The sequence below is a fragment of the Numida meleagris genome, chromosome 5 (assembly GCF_002078875.1).
Source record: "Numida meleagris isolate 19003 breed g44 Domestic line chromosome 5, NumMel1.0, whole genome shotgun sequence".
Classification (NCBI taxonomy): Eukaryota; Metazoa; Chordata; class Aves; order Galliformes; family Numididae; genus Numida; species Numida meleagris.
The window spans coordinates 40,386,349-40,401,130 of record NC_034413.1 but is presented as its reverse complement, the minus strand read 5'-3'; the positions used below and the strand labels follow the sequence as shown (position 1 = coordinate 40,401,130).

The window sequence follows — 14,782 nt, the reverse complement described above, 5'->3', positions numbered from 1 at the left end:
CTTTTTTATTGTACCTGGTACTAAAGACAATCGACTCAAAAGAAAAAAAGAAAAAATGCCACAGAAATGAAAGCAGATTTCAGTTATTTTTCTAAGCAATTGTATTTTGTTTTCAAACAATCTCATGCATATAGAACAGGATGAAAGACATAGCACAAAGTTTCACCAACAATTTGTCAGACCAAAAAAGATCAGATGACTCCATTCTTTAACTGAATTGCAGGGGTTTTTTGTTTGTTTGTTTTGTTTTTTGAGATTTTCACATAATTATAGGCATCTGATAAAGGTTCGCTAATAAGCCTTGGAGACCAGATGTGCTTCATGGAATAAGCAGCAAGAACCAGCTGTAGTCTCATTGTGTTTGCAGGAGTCATATATGGGTAAATGTAATCTGAATTATATTAAAATAAGAATTAAACTGAAAGGAGGTCACTGAGGAATAATATTTGGATATTATAATTAGTTACTAAATAACTTCATCTAGCATTTTAATTTTTTTTTAAAAGAGATGGTATAAACAAAGCATATTTCTGAATATAAACATCTTGCAATTAATGCACGCATGTGTTAAGTCAATGAAACTCTGTGCTACTTGGATCTGAATTGTGTCATAGCTCAGCCTTCACATCACTGATTCACTTTCTTTTCTTGTTGAAGTCTCAGATTTTGCTAGAATTGCAGATTGATATACAGAATTAACGTAACAATGGCATTTGCTTAAATTTGTGCTTATATTTCTACAAATCTGTGTCTAAAGTTCTAGCTATTGATTCTGTTCAGAAACAGAACCTTGCAATATTTAAGAAGAGCAAATGGCCTTATGCTGTCTGGAGCACTGCTTATAGTCAGTAGTAGGTTTCAAGATCTCATTTATCACAGCCTAAGTATTAATTCTGCCATCTCTATATTTTGGTTATTTTTTCAGTCAGAATATATGAGTTCTAATTGAGGAAAGTAGAGATATAGTGCTTGAGGTTTCAAAGGCAGGAGCTGGTCTTGCCTCACGAGCAGGCTGAAAAGTGACATCCACCAAACTGGATGTAAAAGACATACATTTAACATTTCCCAATCATTCTATTAAAGATTTCTGGGTAGAGAAACTGATGTCCGTCCCCTACTTAGTCCAGACTGGGCTAATTTTTCAATACAAATTAATATTATTTACTCTGTATGCTTATATGTGTAGAAAATGTACCTTCATCAGAATTGAATGATGGTAATTTGATAGCATTCAAGGAAAGTGTAGTTTGATCAAATTTCTACCATAGATTTTCTGTGAAAATTTAACAGACTATGGTTCTGGAAGTTTTTTGTCTGTTTTATGAAAATCAGAAATTGCACAAAGGGTAAGGATGAGGATGGCTGAAGTATCTTATGTTACTGCTTCCATAACAAAGAAGAGCATAACAGCAACTCCAGTTTTTCCAGAAAGAATTGTTTTCAACCTGGTGCTTTAATTTCATTAACAGCGCAAAGATCACATCACTCTGACAATAAGTGGCACAGCAAAGGGAATTAGCATGAGAGAGGTCTTTGTTGCTAACTAGATCAACTCTGAAGCTGTTAGCAGTATCAATAGCTACAGCACTTGGGCTAAGCAAGTCTGCTGATCAAATGTCTTTTGAGGACTAAGATTATATAATTCAAGATTCTGGCTCCAGTAGCATGAAGAGGAATTTGCCAGTTCAATTCAATATGGGCAAAATTCCACTGTTTTCTGTATCTTCTATTTTCAAGTATATCAGGTCTTCCCATATAAGAAAACGATAGTTCAGTCCCTTGAACTAAGATTTTGTGCCACTTCTCTAATAAAGAGAATAAAGAAAAGGAAAAGGTGTTGTTTTCTTATTCTTCGGTGTTCATAGTCACCGTGAAGCATTCTGGTTTTTACAGGTGAGACTTTACATCATTGTTTTTATTGATTATTTTTATTTATATTGCAGAATTGCCTCTGGAGGTGATGCTAGCAAAAATTAAGGAAGGTAATTATGTTTACATAAGTAACCTCGGACTCTTATGCAATAAGGTATTCAGCTTCTTTGGGTAGATTCTTTTCATATTGTTCCAAGATATCTCCTAAGCAGAACGGCATTGTCACAGTAAAGAGAGTTATCTAATTTTTGCCTATTTTCATCAAAGATTTGGAGGACAACTGCAGACACTGATCGGCCTCTTCTCCTTAAAATAAGCCTATTTTCTTTCTTCAGTAATCAGAAAAGAGTGAAGAGATTCAAATATGATGCGGAACTTTTTCCTGTGTGTTTTGAGAATAACCTAAATACTCAGTCTGCCATTAGCAAAAATAGGTTAAATCACTCTGAAACAAAAATTAAATATTTTGAATAGATACTTGGCTTAAAATAAAGGTAATAGGATGAACTTAATTACAACTCTCTTATCTTTTCCAAAAATGTTAGGAACTTCAAAGTAATTGTTCTAAGGTCACTTCTATTAAAACGGTAGCCTTCTGCAAATTGTTTTAGCCTCACTTTTCTGTTAAGTTTCATGTGTACCTTGGCTCATGTCACATCTGACATGATTATTTCATATATTGACTAAAAATACTTCCCTCTGCAAGTGAGCTAAGTCAAGTATCATATTTCATAGTATCTACTGGCAAGAATTTGAGAATACCTCCAGATGGATTTTATTACTTCTGTGGTGATTTTAAGGTGATAATCTAGAAAAAAAATTGAATGCAGTGAGAAATCAGCAATTGAGGATTAATGTATAGCTATGTTTTTATTTGCTGCCAGAATCCTTGGTATTGTGCCTGATTATTCATTCAAATTATGCAGTATTCATGTATTGAATTTTTCTTTGTTGATATTATAATTACAGATTGCAGACTAGGAACTGAGACTAAAAAAATGGTACTTAGAACAACCTCTGACTCCTAGTTTCTTGTATGCTTTTAAAGCAGTAGACAATCCCAGACAAAATGTATTCTTGTTTGTTTTTTTTTACTGTTCTATTTAAAAACAAAACAAAAACAAATACTATTTCCTTTTTCCTTTTATTTTAACATTGCCTTCTTTGTCATTCACACCAACACTGACTAAAGCAACTACATAAATGGGAAGTACTTAGGTTCAAATGATCCAGATTTAAATCTTGTTTTAATTCAGAATAAACCTAATTTTAATCGTAGACCTTCATTTCAGGAGAACACTTAAAGGAGTCAGCAGTATTCATTTTCCAAGGTACAATTTACTGGTTATTTGAAAAAAAAAGAAAAGCAATGAAAATATCCTGTAATGTTCTAGCACAATATTGCAGTGTTATGTAGAGAGAACAAAAGCAGGACATTAAAACTGCGTTTATTTTACAGATGGTCTTTATTCTAAAGTTACTAAGTTTATTATGTCAGCTTCCTCCAACTCTAATGTTTTCTTAGCATGTGATGTATTTTGTATTTTTTCATCCCTTACCCTGTTCATCATTTGCCTTTATTCACAGAAAAGCCCAACTTCTGTTATCATGAGAAAGACCCTGGAATCTGCCGAGGCTATTTTTCCAGGTATTTCTATAACAAAGAGACAAAAATATGTGAAATATTCAAGTATGGTGGGTGCCTAGGAAACCAGAACAACTTTAAGAGTTTGGAAGAATGCCAGACTACCTGCCAAGGCAACTGTAAGTCGTTGTCTTCATTATTCTTAGTTTTATTCGTCTATAAACAGCTTTGTGTTTTGAAGGTGTTTGTCATGGGGAAAAAAGCACAGTTTAGGGGACTCTGAAATGGCAATAATTTACACCTGAAACTAGCTCAATTATATATTTTAGAAAATATATACAAAAATGAGAAATGTAAAATAAAAAGGAAAATTCTGTTAAAAATTGTATATACCATTAATTTTAATGAATATTACAGGACTCTCCTACTTGTTTTACTTTCTCATGGTAGTTGATTGCCCACATATACTGCAATTCTATAAACCCCTGCAAAAAAATGCATTAAACATATTGTGTAAGAAGGAACACTATTAATTTTCATAAAACTGCATACTATATAATATATCTAAGTAGACCAAAATGTGAGTGATAATTTGAAACAAAGTATTAGAAGTAATGCAGACAGATGAAGTAATTGAAGTAACATCAATTTCAATTGAAGAAGAGATTCAGTCCACAATGAGTACTGCTTCCTGTACCTTGACATTAGAGCATCTCATTTCTCCACTACACTTGCTGTTAGGGGACAAATGTTATAAAAACACTTTCTAGAACAGACATCTAGGGAAATATATTGTGAAAATATTTATACCTACATTGAAGACAAAGTCATAGAAGCATAGAATCATAGAATTGCTCAGGTTGGAAAAGACCTTCAAGATCAAGTCCAGTTGCAACCTAACCATACTAACCTAACTCTAACAACCCACCGCTAAATCATGTCCCTGAGCACCACATCCAAACAGTTTTTTAACCCATTCAGGAATGGTGACTCAACCACCTCCCTGGGGAGCCTGTTCCAGTGCTTAACAACCCTTTCTGAAGTTTCTGAAGAAGTTTTTCCTGATATCCAACCTAAACCTCCTCTGGCGCAACTTGAGGCCATTTCCCCTTGTCCTGTCACCTGTCACCAAGTCTTTATGATAATAGAGATTATAAAGACAGAAAAAGACAAAGAATGGAGAAATTGTCCTGCTCTGGTTGCAGCCACATAAGTCTTTTTTTTTTTAATCTAAGATATGCTAGCTGCCTGGCCTTATAATGCCATAAAATGTTCACATGTATATATTTTAACCCATATATCTGAATATATTCCTTTCAAACAGGTCTTGTGAGGAAAAAAGAGATTTCTGTTTTCACTGTTTCCCTGCTATGGGTTGCTACCTTCCCACCTGGAAACCTGTCTCTCACTTCTGAATGATTTGACTGTGCCGCTTAGGCTATGAAACAGCAACTTAGACTGACCACAGATCCTTCTACTTCCTTGTCCTTCTAGTTCCTGAGGATTGTTGCGTATCAGAATACAGTAACCTTCCTAACTCCGCTTCTCAGAGCACTTGGTTTATATTCATAGGATGGATACATTCTCTCGCCCACAAACTCCAGGAGGTCAAGGGGCCATTGCAGTAATTTAAAAAGAAAATGTTTTTTTTTGTTCTGTTTTGCTCTTTTTACTTTAGAGTTACTGAAACTTTAATTCCTTTTTTTGTGTGTGTGTTTTTCCTCATTGTTTTCCTTTCATTTTTCTTTTAGCAAACTTACTGTCAATTGTTCCAGATGAAGAACATCCTAACCATATGAACAGTAGCTCCCCAGAGGAAGAACACAATCAGTTTCCTGGAATTTTTGGTAAGTATTTACTTTTGCTGTTTATAGCAGTTGGTTTTTAATGCAAACTCCCCTTGGCTTGTCCACTCATTTAATTGTTTATTTGAGGATTTATACATCAGTTGAAATACATCAGCATAGTGAACCAAGAACATTAAAACTACCTTCACAGACATTTTTGTCATAAATAATACATATTTTGAAAATGCACTATCATTGCAAAATGTTTGCCAGTAATAGAACAACCTTATGAAATCATGTTTGATTTAAATCATACATAAATAAAATGAAAGCAAAAAAGAAATCCGTCCCAAAGATGCTTTAGAACATCATTTTCCTCTGCCTTTGGGACTTGAAGGAATGCTGTCTTTTAGTAATATTAATACCAGCCTGGAACAAATCGGACAAGTACTAATCATAATTTATTTTCAGTACTTTGTTGTGTCTAGATAGCCTATCACTTACTATTTCATCCCGTCATGCCTTTTTTTTTTCTCTTTTTTTCTTTTTTTTTTTTTTACTTTTAGTAAATTTGTTGCCAACTGCTCCAAATGAGGAGAAGCCCTATAGTGTGAACAGTAGTTACCCAGAGGAAGAGCGCAAGCAGTTTCCCAGTTCTTTTGGTAAGAATTTGCTTTTGCAGTTCCTAGTTCTCAGTCTTTATCTGTGCCCTGGATTTCCTTTCCATTTCCACTCATTTTCCAATGTATCTGAGGCTAAAGAATTGGTTTCCATCTATGTCAATTATTTTGATAAGCAGAGCAAGTCAAAGAGAAGAAATGTAATTCTGCTTACATATCTTCTGTAAATATCAGATGGTGAAATATGGATCATGCCTTGTCCTGTCCTGAAAATGTGTGCTTCCTAGAAGTCTGATAGACACAAAACACTTAAGATCAAAAGCAAAAGCAGTGATGTGGAAATCTTTTAGTCAAAATAAATACTTCTGTGGGGTTCTAGCTGGCAGGTGATTCAAAGCTCATTTTACCCATTAAGAAAGAATCATATTTGGAATCTGGAATACACAAAATGTATTTATCATAACATATTTTTACTATTGTTAAGGCTAAATTAAACTTAGCTCTTGGTTTGACTATAATCAAGGTGAGTGTGAATGAATTTCATGTCTACTTCAAGGTATTTTTGCACTAGTATGAAGTATAATTTCTGCTATAGATTGCTGGTACTTGCTCACACTGTAAAGGGTGATTGAATTTGAGGCATGTCATTTTTATGATCCACAGTTATGCAAGAGGAAACAAGAAACACTTGGGAAAAGACTGAACATTCTTACCAAGTATTCCTGTTCGTTCTTTTTTTGCATTTACTCTTACCTGTACTTTTGGGTATTGAATGATGGTTTACAGATTGATCAATGCTTTTGTGTATTATAAATTCTCTAAGATAACAGGCATGTCGGATAACATGCCTGTGCTCTTTGATAGAATCATGTCTAATAAAGTTTAAATGTATGTTATATTCTATTTTTTTTTGCTTTTACTATGATACATGTATGGTTGGTTTGAGGTAAGTTTCTGAGATAGCTGGATTTTTTACCGCACACAAAACATTGATGCACTCTGTTATTAAAATGGCTGAATATAAACCAATAACCCTCTTGGCAGCTTATTTTACTGAAAAATATTTGCATATTTTAAGGCCTGGTAATAAATCTACTGATATAGGAGTGTACCTGCTCTCAGAAGATTTTTACTCATAATATGAACCCCCAGATCCACAAAGCAATTAACCTGTAAAAGCAAAGAGGCATTATTCACTGTATTTTCTCCAAGAAAACTGGGGAAAAAAAATAAAAGAAAAAGAAAAGGTTCTTGGTTATGTTAGCAGTGGTGATTTTTGAGGTAGAGCAGATTTGGGGAGGGTAAGAGACTGGGAGGTTAGAGGAAGAAAGGCTGGAGTAACAAGGGTAGGTGGAGTCAGTGCTGCTGGGTGGATCAGGTGAGAAATGTGAAATTGGAAGGACGGATGAATTTCAATGGAAAGTCTGAAGACCTCACTTTCTTCTCTACTACATAACCTTTGTCTGTCTTGCACTAGGCTGCAACTGAAGTTGTAAAGTAGAGCTGTCTCACAAATATGCACTGTGACTTTCCATAGCCCTCCATGCAGGAAGAGAGTGTAGTTGTACACACATGAGGTCAGAATGGACTGCTTAGGATGGAGTGGCTGATTCCTGTCTTTTCAAGCACAGATGAAGTAGTTGATCTGCTACCATAACATTTTGTGTTTTTATAGGTGTGGATATGTATCTTCTTTTTTTAAAATACACAACTACCATTAAAAAAAAATTCCAAGGACTTGTCCCTTTTTGAACACCTTACCGTACAACTGAAATGCTTTTTCTGTTGATTTCAAAAAACATAACCAAAAAAGCATATTATTGATGGTATGTATAACTATCACAATATCAAATTAATAGATTTCCAGCAAAAATCTTCGTCTTCAGAAGATTAGGTTCTTCCAAGGCCAAGAGAAACTAACATTTTGGCATGTAAACATAAGACTAGTGCTCTCTCTCAGCAATTAACTTTCTTGCAGAGAGTCAATGTATTTCTGATGCAATCTAAAACAAATTCTAGGGAAGTGAAAGAGAAGGCAAGAATCAAGACTCTTATTCTAGATTAAGTGAAGTGATCTGTGGTGTGAAATTGAGTGCTATACACTACATTCAGCTTGTGAAATAAGTGGGATGTAAGATCAAATGTCAGCTTTCCACTCAGTAAGTATGAAATGGCAGACAGAAGCAGCTCCTGCTATTATTTCTTAAAGTCAGGGCCATATCTTTTGCTAATATAAATTGACACAGCTCTATTTGTTTTAATGGTTCTGCACCAATTTATGCCTATAGAGTACTGTCAAGTGGAGATGACTCATTATTGTTTGTAACAATTTGTGTACTTGAAGAGACCTTTATTATCCCTCTACTGTAACTGGAATGAGAAACTGAAGTCTGAATATTTAAAAAATCTGTCAGTAAGTCTGAAGTTTCATGTATGCCATAGTCCCGTGTTTAGAAAAAGAGCATAGAGTAAGTCCTATTTTCATCTAGCTCATGAAGATCATTTCAAACTTCTTTCATATTATAATTAATTAACAGTTCCTTGTCACACATTTCAACGCCAGCTAAGCATGAGAAAAAAATGCTTTTTGTTGCAAAGTAAGTTTGAGATTATTTTGTATAAATATGAGTCCATATCTATATGAAAATGTTCCATAAATTCCCAAGTGTGACCATGTCACTTGTTTACATCAGAGGTAGGCTGTCTGGGATTCAAGGAAAAGCTTTATTTTAAGAATTGTATTTTAAACCATGAACTTGAAAAGATTTCTAAGTAGCAACTTCTAGGAAGCTATTGCATGTCATTTTCCTATATGAATTCTAAGTTCTTTTTTGCCATGCCCATTCATGACCTGACTTTTATCACATATTTTTGGCAAATAATATGCATAGCAGTTCCAAGGTTATGAGCTTGGTATTGGGTATTTAAAACCCGTTTAAATGAGATATTTTGGATAAACAGAATAGCATGAGCACAAGCATGAAGCCAATCTTAAGACCTTGTAGATGTTAATGCAAATATTGGTTTGATTTTGTATAAAATGAATCAAATGCCATGGGATCAGCCATGTGGTTTCATGTGTAATGAAGTTAGAATGCATTTCATGACATTTGTTAATTTGTGGGTTCATATGATCCAAAAGATGCTGACATGTGTTGATGTATGAAATCTAATGAATAATACTAAATGTACTGTAAAGATGGTATTGGTAAAGTGCAATCTAAATTGAGAGCAACGTAAACTTAAAAAACATTTATATCTGAACTAATCTCTCAGTGAAGTTGGCATCTGTAATTAATTCATAGAAATTTAATAATTACATTAGGGGAAAATAATTCTGGTAACAGGATATGTGTTGGCATTGTTTGTTTGTTTTTACTGTTTTTAATGTATACCCCTTAGTCTCTTTGCAGCTTTGTAGTTTGTGGGATTTGCTTCTTTCTTTCCCTCATAGAAAAGCTAGGAGATAAAAATCATTTCAGCCCTTCTCAGGATTTTTCTATATGGCAAAACTGAGAGGTTTTCTTCATGATTAGGTTGCTCCTGTCAGTGTGAAGAATATGCAGATATTTTCAATAATGTTTTAGCATCTTGGGCATTTTTCTAGTGATCTAGAAGATGATATCATTTTTAGGAACAGTACAAATTTAGAAACAGAAAAAAAACCAAACCCATAATCTTTAGAAACAGGGATTCTGAAAAGCATTTGGATGTCACTCTGCCAGTTGTTTTATGCATTCTGTAAATAGTCCTTATTTATCAGTTACTAAAGTCCCAAAATCTTATAATTGTTGAGAACACCTGCATGAGAGGACTTGGGAATCTCTCTAGACAAGGATTTTATATTACAAGTATATATTTAAATTCTATTTTAATTAACAAAACTATTTAATTTACTCCATCACTGGCAAGTGTTTTCATTCCTATAAAATATGTAAGCATGTTTTGTTGTGTTTTTTTTTTTTTTTTAACGTTGCTAAACATTTGTTTTGAATGTTAGTTTCCCTTCCAGCTACAGTGACATTACTTCTAGGCACAGGAGTTCCCAGAGAGCCAGTACCAAAACCAGCAATAGTCAATATATCTACCATCATCATTATAAATAGGACAGTAGATTTAATATCCATTGTGGACAATTATTCTAGATCAAAAATGAACTTCACATACTCTTACAATAATGTCACAGGTATTACAGGGAAATTAATTAGTGCTTATTTCATAACTTGAAACTAGTTTTATCTGTCTTGAAATACCATTTCATGACTCAGTTTTTGCATTTGCAACGTTTTTCTTTAATAGTACACTATTGCTAATATGGCTTCAAATATATTAATAGTCTAATTTGCCTGCCTTCCATAAATTACCATCTTATTTCTTTTTTTTTTTTTACAATTTTTCATGGTTTTTTTTTACCATGCCAGTTCAACTATTATACTTAGCACACAAGCCTTTTTCATCAGATAAATATAAAGACAAATATAAACTGTAGCATGTTCTTTTTTGTTTTTTTCTTTTCAGCCTCCTGAATTGCTCAAGTTAATTCATAACTTCTTGCTTTCAGTAACTCACCTGCTTCCCACTTTTCTGAAAAACAAGTTGCCTTCAGCTCTGCTGTAACCCAAGTTATTCCCTAAAATTTTAACTTGGTCTCCTCTGAAGAACTTTGGCTGGCTACATGGCTTTCTAACTTTAATAAAGTGATCTTACTAACTTCACTTGTCCATTTATGCAGTCAGATCTCATTTATCTCAACTCTGCTACTACTTTAAGGAAAACGACACTCCTTTGGGTTCCTCGTAACTCATGATACAACAGCTCCCATTCACCTTTTTGTTTTCTGTACGGCAACCATATGTCAGTTGTGCTTTTGCTTATGAGTCACTCCAGGCTGATAGATATCAATTTCTCCAGGTTTGGGAATTCTGGCATAGGTGAGTTGCTTGAATTTGTCCCAGTGCCCAGGTACTTCAGATAACTCAGGTTCATCTTCTGGTGTTTCAGTTCTCACACTCTCACTTGCAGCAGCACTGAAGAAACAAAACGTCAGCCTTCCGTGAATGGTAAAAACCTAACAGCAACACTAAAATCACCAGCACTGCAGTTGTTTTGAGCACTTAAATCTTTACCATCAATCCTTTGTTTTTCTGCAACTTATAAGCTTTTTCTTGATAATTGCTTAGTGTTCTCCAGTAGACCACGTTTTATTACTTAGGTCAAGCTTTCTATATTCATACAAAAAAAAAAAAAAAGCAACAATAATAAGTTATTGAATACATCAAAAATGCTATGTATGTACATCATTCCAAAAGTAATGCCTCCTGTTTATTTCCATGGAAACTACGATGGCTACAAAGAGCACAATAGTGCTAGTTGGTAAATTCTCAGCTACAAAACTGTTTTTCAGTATAATCACCATCACTGGCTATGCATTTTCACCAGCAATGAACAAGAGCCTGCATGCTGCACTTGTAAAAATCTACTCCAGTGGAGATGACTCGCTATCACCACCTCTAAAACACGCCACACAATGTCTCACTGTGCTCGCATCCACTGTTTGGTCTCCAGAAACATTCACAAGCATCTGTGAATGTCAGTGAGTGCCTTTTTTTCCACAGGGAGGAATTCGGTGTCACACCTTACATCACACGTACTTCTGCGTCAGAAGCAATATTGTCAGATTGCCCCTCCACTGCCATCTGTTGCATGACAACAAAATGTAACAGAATTCTGGTGGGAAGGTTCAACTTCTGCTGCTATGCCACTAACATCCACCTCTGACATAATAGACCAACAGAATAAAATAGGAAGTATTACTTTTGGAGCAACCCTTCTGTATGATTTCAGAATATCTAGCAGTAATTTGGAAAGTTCATTTCATTGATTATCATCAATATTTACCATTTTTTCTTAAAGCCGTCCTGATTTGAGTTCTTTCATTTCATATTCTACAAGTAAATTCCTCTATTAAATTCAAATATTATCTCCTACCACAGAAATATTGATTTTATCACTAAATGCATAGGAACAAAACCTTGCTTTCAGGTAAGGTTTTGTTGGCTTTTGGAAGTGAAAGAGAGAATAATATTTGCTGGTATTTTTCATTATCATAAAATGACAAATGCTTGTGCACAGTATCCTAGATTTTCAGGAGGACAGAATTTAATTTGCCAGTAAATTTCATATGAGTTTCAAGGTTCTGAAAGCTTCAAGTCTAATGCAAAATATCAGCATAACAGAAACTGGTAAATGGCAGTGTTGTATAACCTTGTTTTTTCTGGTATTTCTAGAACTACCCCCTATCCCTTCTTTATGCATGACTCCTATGGATAGAGGACTTTGTAGAGCTAAAGAGACAAGGTTTTTCTACAACTACGCAACTGGAAGATGTCGTCCATTTACCTACAGTGGTTGTGGTGGGAATGAAAATAATTTCACCTCCAGGAAGTCATGTATGAGAATCTGCAGGAAAGGTATGGGAACTGATATTACCGCAGACTATCACGAAAGGCAAATATTATGCATGCTATGGGATGAAACATTTTTGCAACTTCTATTAGTAAGTATTGGCCTGATAAAATGTAATAGTTGAAAGTATTGGTGAAGTGCAACTGGTAATCAGAAGAGAGAGCTAGAGAGAGAAGGATGGACGCTAAAATACTGTGTACAAGAACAGGCTGCTTAACATTCGTCGGGCATGTGAAGACTTTAGGTAGGACAGAATGTTCCTTTTTCTTTTTTCAAGAATATTTCTTGAAAACAAGACTTGCCTCATTTTGGATGATCTTGGATGTTACTCATACAATCTTAACTTTGTCATTTTACCTTCAGGATTTATTAAAAAAAAAGAAGGAAGAAGATTTATAAAAATCAAGAAGAAAAAGAAACAGGCATTAAAGACCACGGGGGAGGAAATCATCCATGAAAGAACACAGCTTTAATTTTTATGGCAATGGGAAGTAAACTGCTATTCACCTGTGAATGAAAGCCTTTAGAATACACTACTTAAATGTATTTACTGTACTGATTATTTTGATTGCATATTATTAAGCTGTTTATATTTTTATTATGTATGCCTTATTTGTGTTAATAAACATTACCTTGTACTTTGGAAAAGAGCTTTTAAAATGTAGTTTGACAATATAATTACTAAAGCTGAAACACGACATAATAGGCTATGTGGATGTAGAACTCATAATTAGAAAGTAGGAAAGGTTCCAGTTTACTTTATTTCCCCATTCTTTTCTGAAATCTATTTTGATCTTTAAAAAAAAAAAAAAAGCAAGCATAAGACTTGTCAAAGAGTAATCACTTGTTGTGCACAATTATTTCAGTCCTAGATTGAAACATAGATCTATTGCTTAAAAGAGGCCATGCAAATTGAGTTTGTTATAATAAGATTTATTTCAGGTTATGCAAGCTAGATATAACTCCATTGAAGTGCATGGAAATACGCTATTGTGAAATGAATGTGAATTGGAATTAACTCATTGAAACCATTAAGAGAATTACAGTTGTGAATGTATGAAATAACATGTCAGATATTTATAAAAATTTAAAATATATTTGCTAGGTTCATTGATTTTTTCCTTGTTACTGAAGTAGACTCGTGGCTAGCAAGTTAATCATTTTCAGAAATACATGTTCTTACTAAAAAAAAAATGGAAAAGAAAGAACAAAAAACAGAACAATCCTCTTTCGTGGTGGTGGAAAAAATCAATACAATTGCTTCAGACATAACAGTACATATACTCTCCAGTAGACTTTGTTGGTTTGGGGGTTCTTTTGTTTCTGTTTTTGTTGGTTGGTTGGATTTTTTTTTTTCCATGTTCCTGTAAGTTTTGCTTGTTTGTTTTAAAACTGACATGAGACGGTGGTTCAGTTCCTGCCCTTCTCCAATGCACCTCTCTGATCTTGGGTAAATCTAGCAAGACTTTTTTTAAAAGGAAAGAAAAAATAGTTGGTTTCCTAGAAAGGTTCTCAGAAGTACCCTGCAGCCTTCCGTGATGCTGAAAATCTTTTTTTATGTATCACATTTTCTCTTTGTGCTGAAGACTACTGAGGATACTTAAACCACCGTTCGTGAGAGGTAACATGAAAATAAATGTCTGAAATAGATGTGATAGTCTCAGACACTACAGTAAGGAGCAAGGAAAATGATAGAATATAAATGTTCTGCTGGACTGACCTGTTTTTGCTTGAGCACTATGAAATGCATGTGATTTTAGAAAATGTGTGTTTTTATATACTAGATGAACTTTGAACTAACTGCACAAAAAGGATAAGTTTGACTGCTGAAAATGAAAGTAGTTTTGCATTCTGAATCTAAGGGCTAAGTAAAAGCCACAGATTTTTTACAGAAATTCTCATTTCTGGCACCTAAATCCTCTAATGACTCTTAATCTAGGATTTATCAAGTGTGATTTGAAAAATGCTCATAAAATGGAAATGTAGCCTAAAGAATATTTGTATAGTGTTTTATCCTGTAAAATGTTTGAGCACTACAGACTTACAGTGTATGCCACTACCTGAATCAGACAAGTGCATTTCTGACAGATGTAACCTATAAACTCCTTAGACTTGAAAACTTGCAGTGTCAGTTCTTCACTGAATGAATTTAGTGCAAGTGTCATTGCCTGGTACATTTAGTTCTGATGTGACACCTTCCCACTCTAGTTCATCATTTTTATTGACAGTACTCTCCAAGTATCCTCTGCACTCTACTGACTAGTCTGCAGATTTCGAGTTGCACTGCACAGGGGCAGAGCAGTAGGTTAAATACTTGGACCAGCCAGAATTGGTCATTGCAGACAAGTGGAAAGCCCATGGTTTAAACTTCTCCCAGGCCTTTCCACACAGCGCAGTACTGCACATAGCCTCCTAAAGCAGAAGTTGCTTTAGGCACACGAGGTGCAGGAGAG

General features: G+C 34.4%; 1 protein-coding gene across 8 annotated transcripts in view; it reads left to right on the top strand.

The window, feature by feature from the left end:
• Window positions 1–14,448, top strand: part of TFPI (tissue factor pathway inhibitor) — a 54,839-nt gene extending 40,391 nt beyond the window's left edge. For 4 of the 8 annotated variants that reach the window (XM_021398182.1, XM_021398184.1, XM_021398185.1 and 1 more), the window contains 5 exons: window positions 1,944–1,982; window positions 3,460–3,636; window positions 5,209–5,304; window positions 5,811–5,906; window positions 12,152–12,675. In XM_021398182.1, the coding sequence (XP_021253857.1) occupies window positions 1,944–1,982; window positions 3,460–3,636; window positions 5,209–5,304; window positions 5,811–5,906; window positions 12,152–12,453 (710 nt within the window). In that variant the 3' untranslated portion in view covers window positions 12,454–12,675. The other 4 variants (XM_021398186.1, XM_021398187.1, XM_021398181.1 and 1 more) reach the window with 4 other exon arrangements.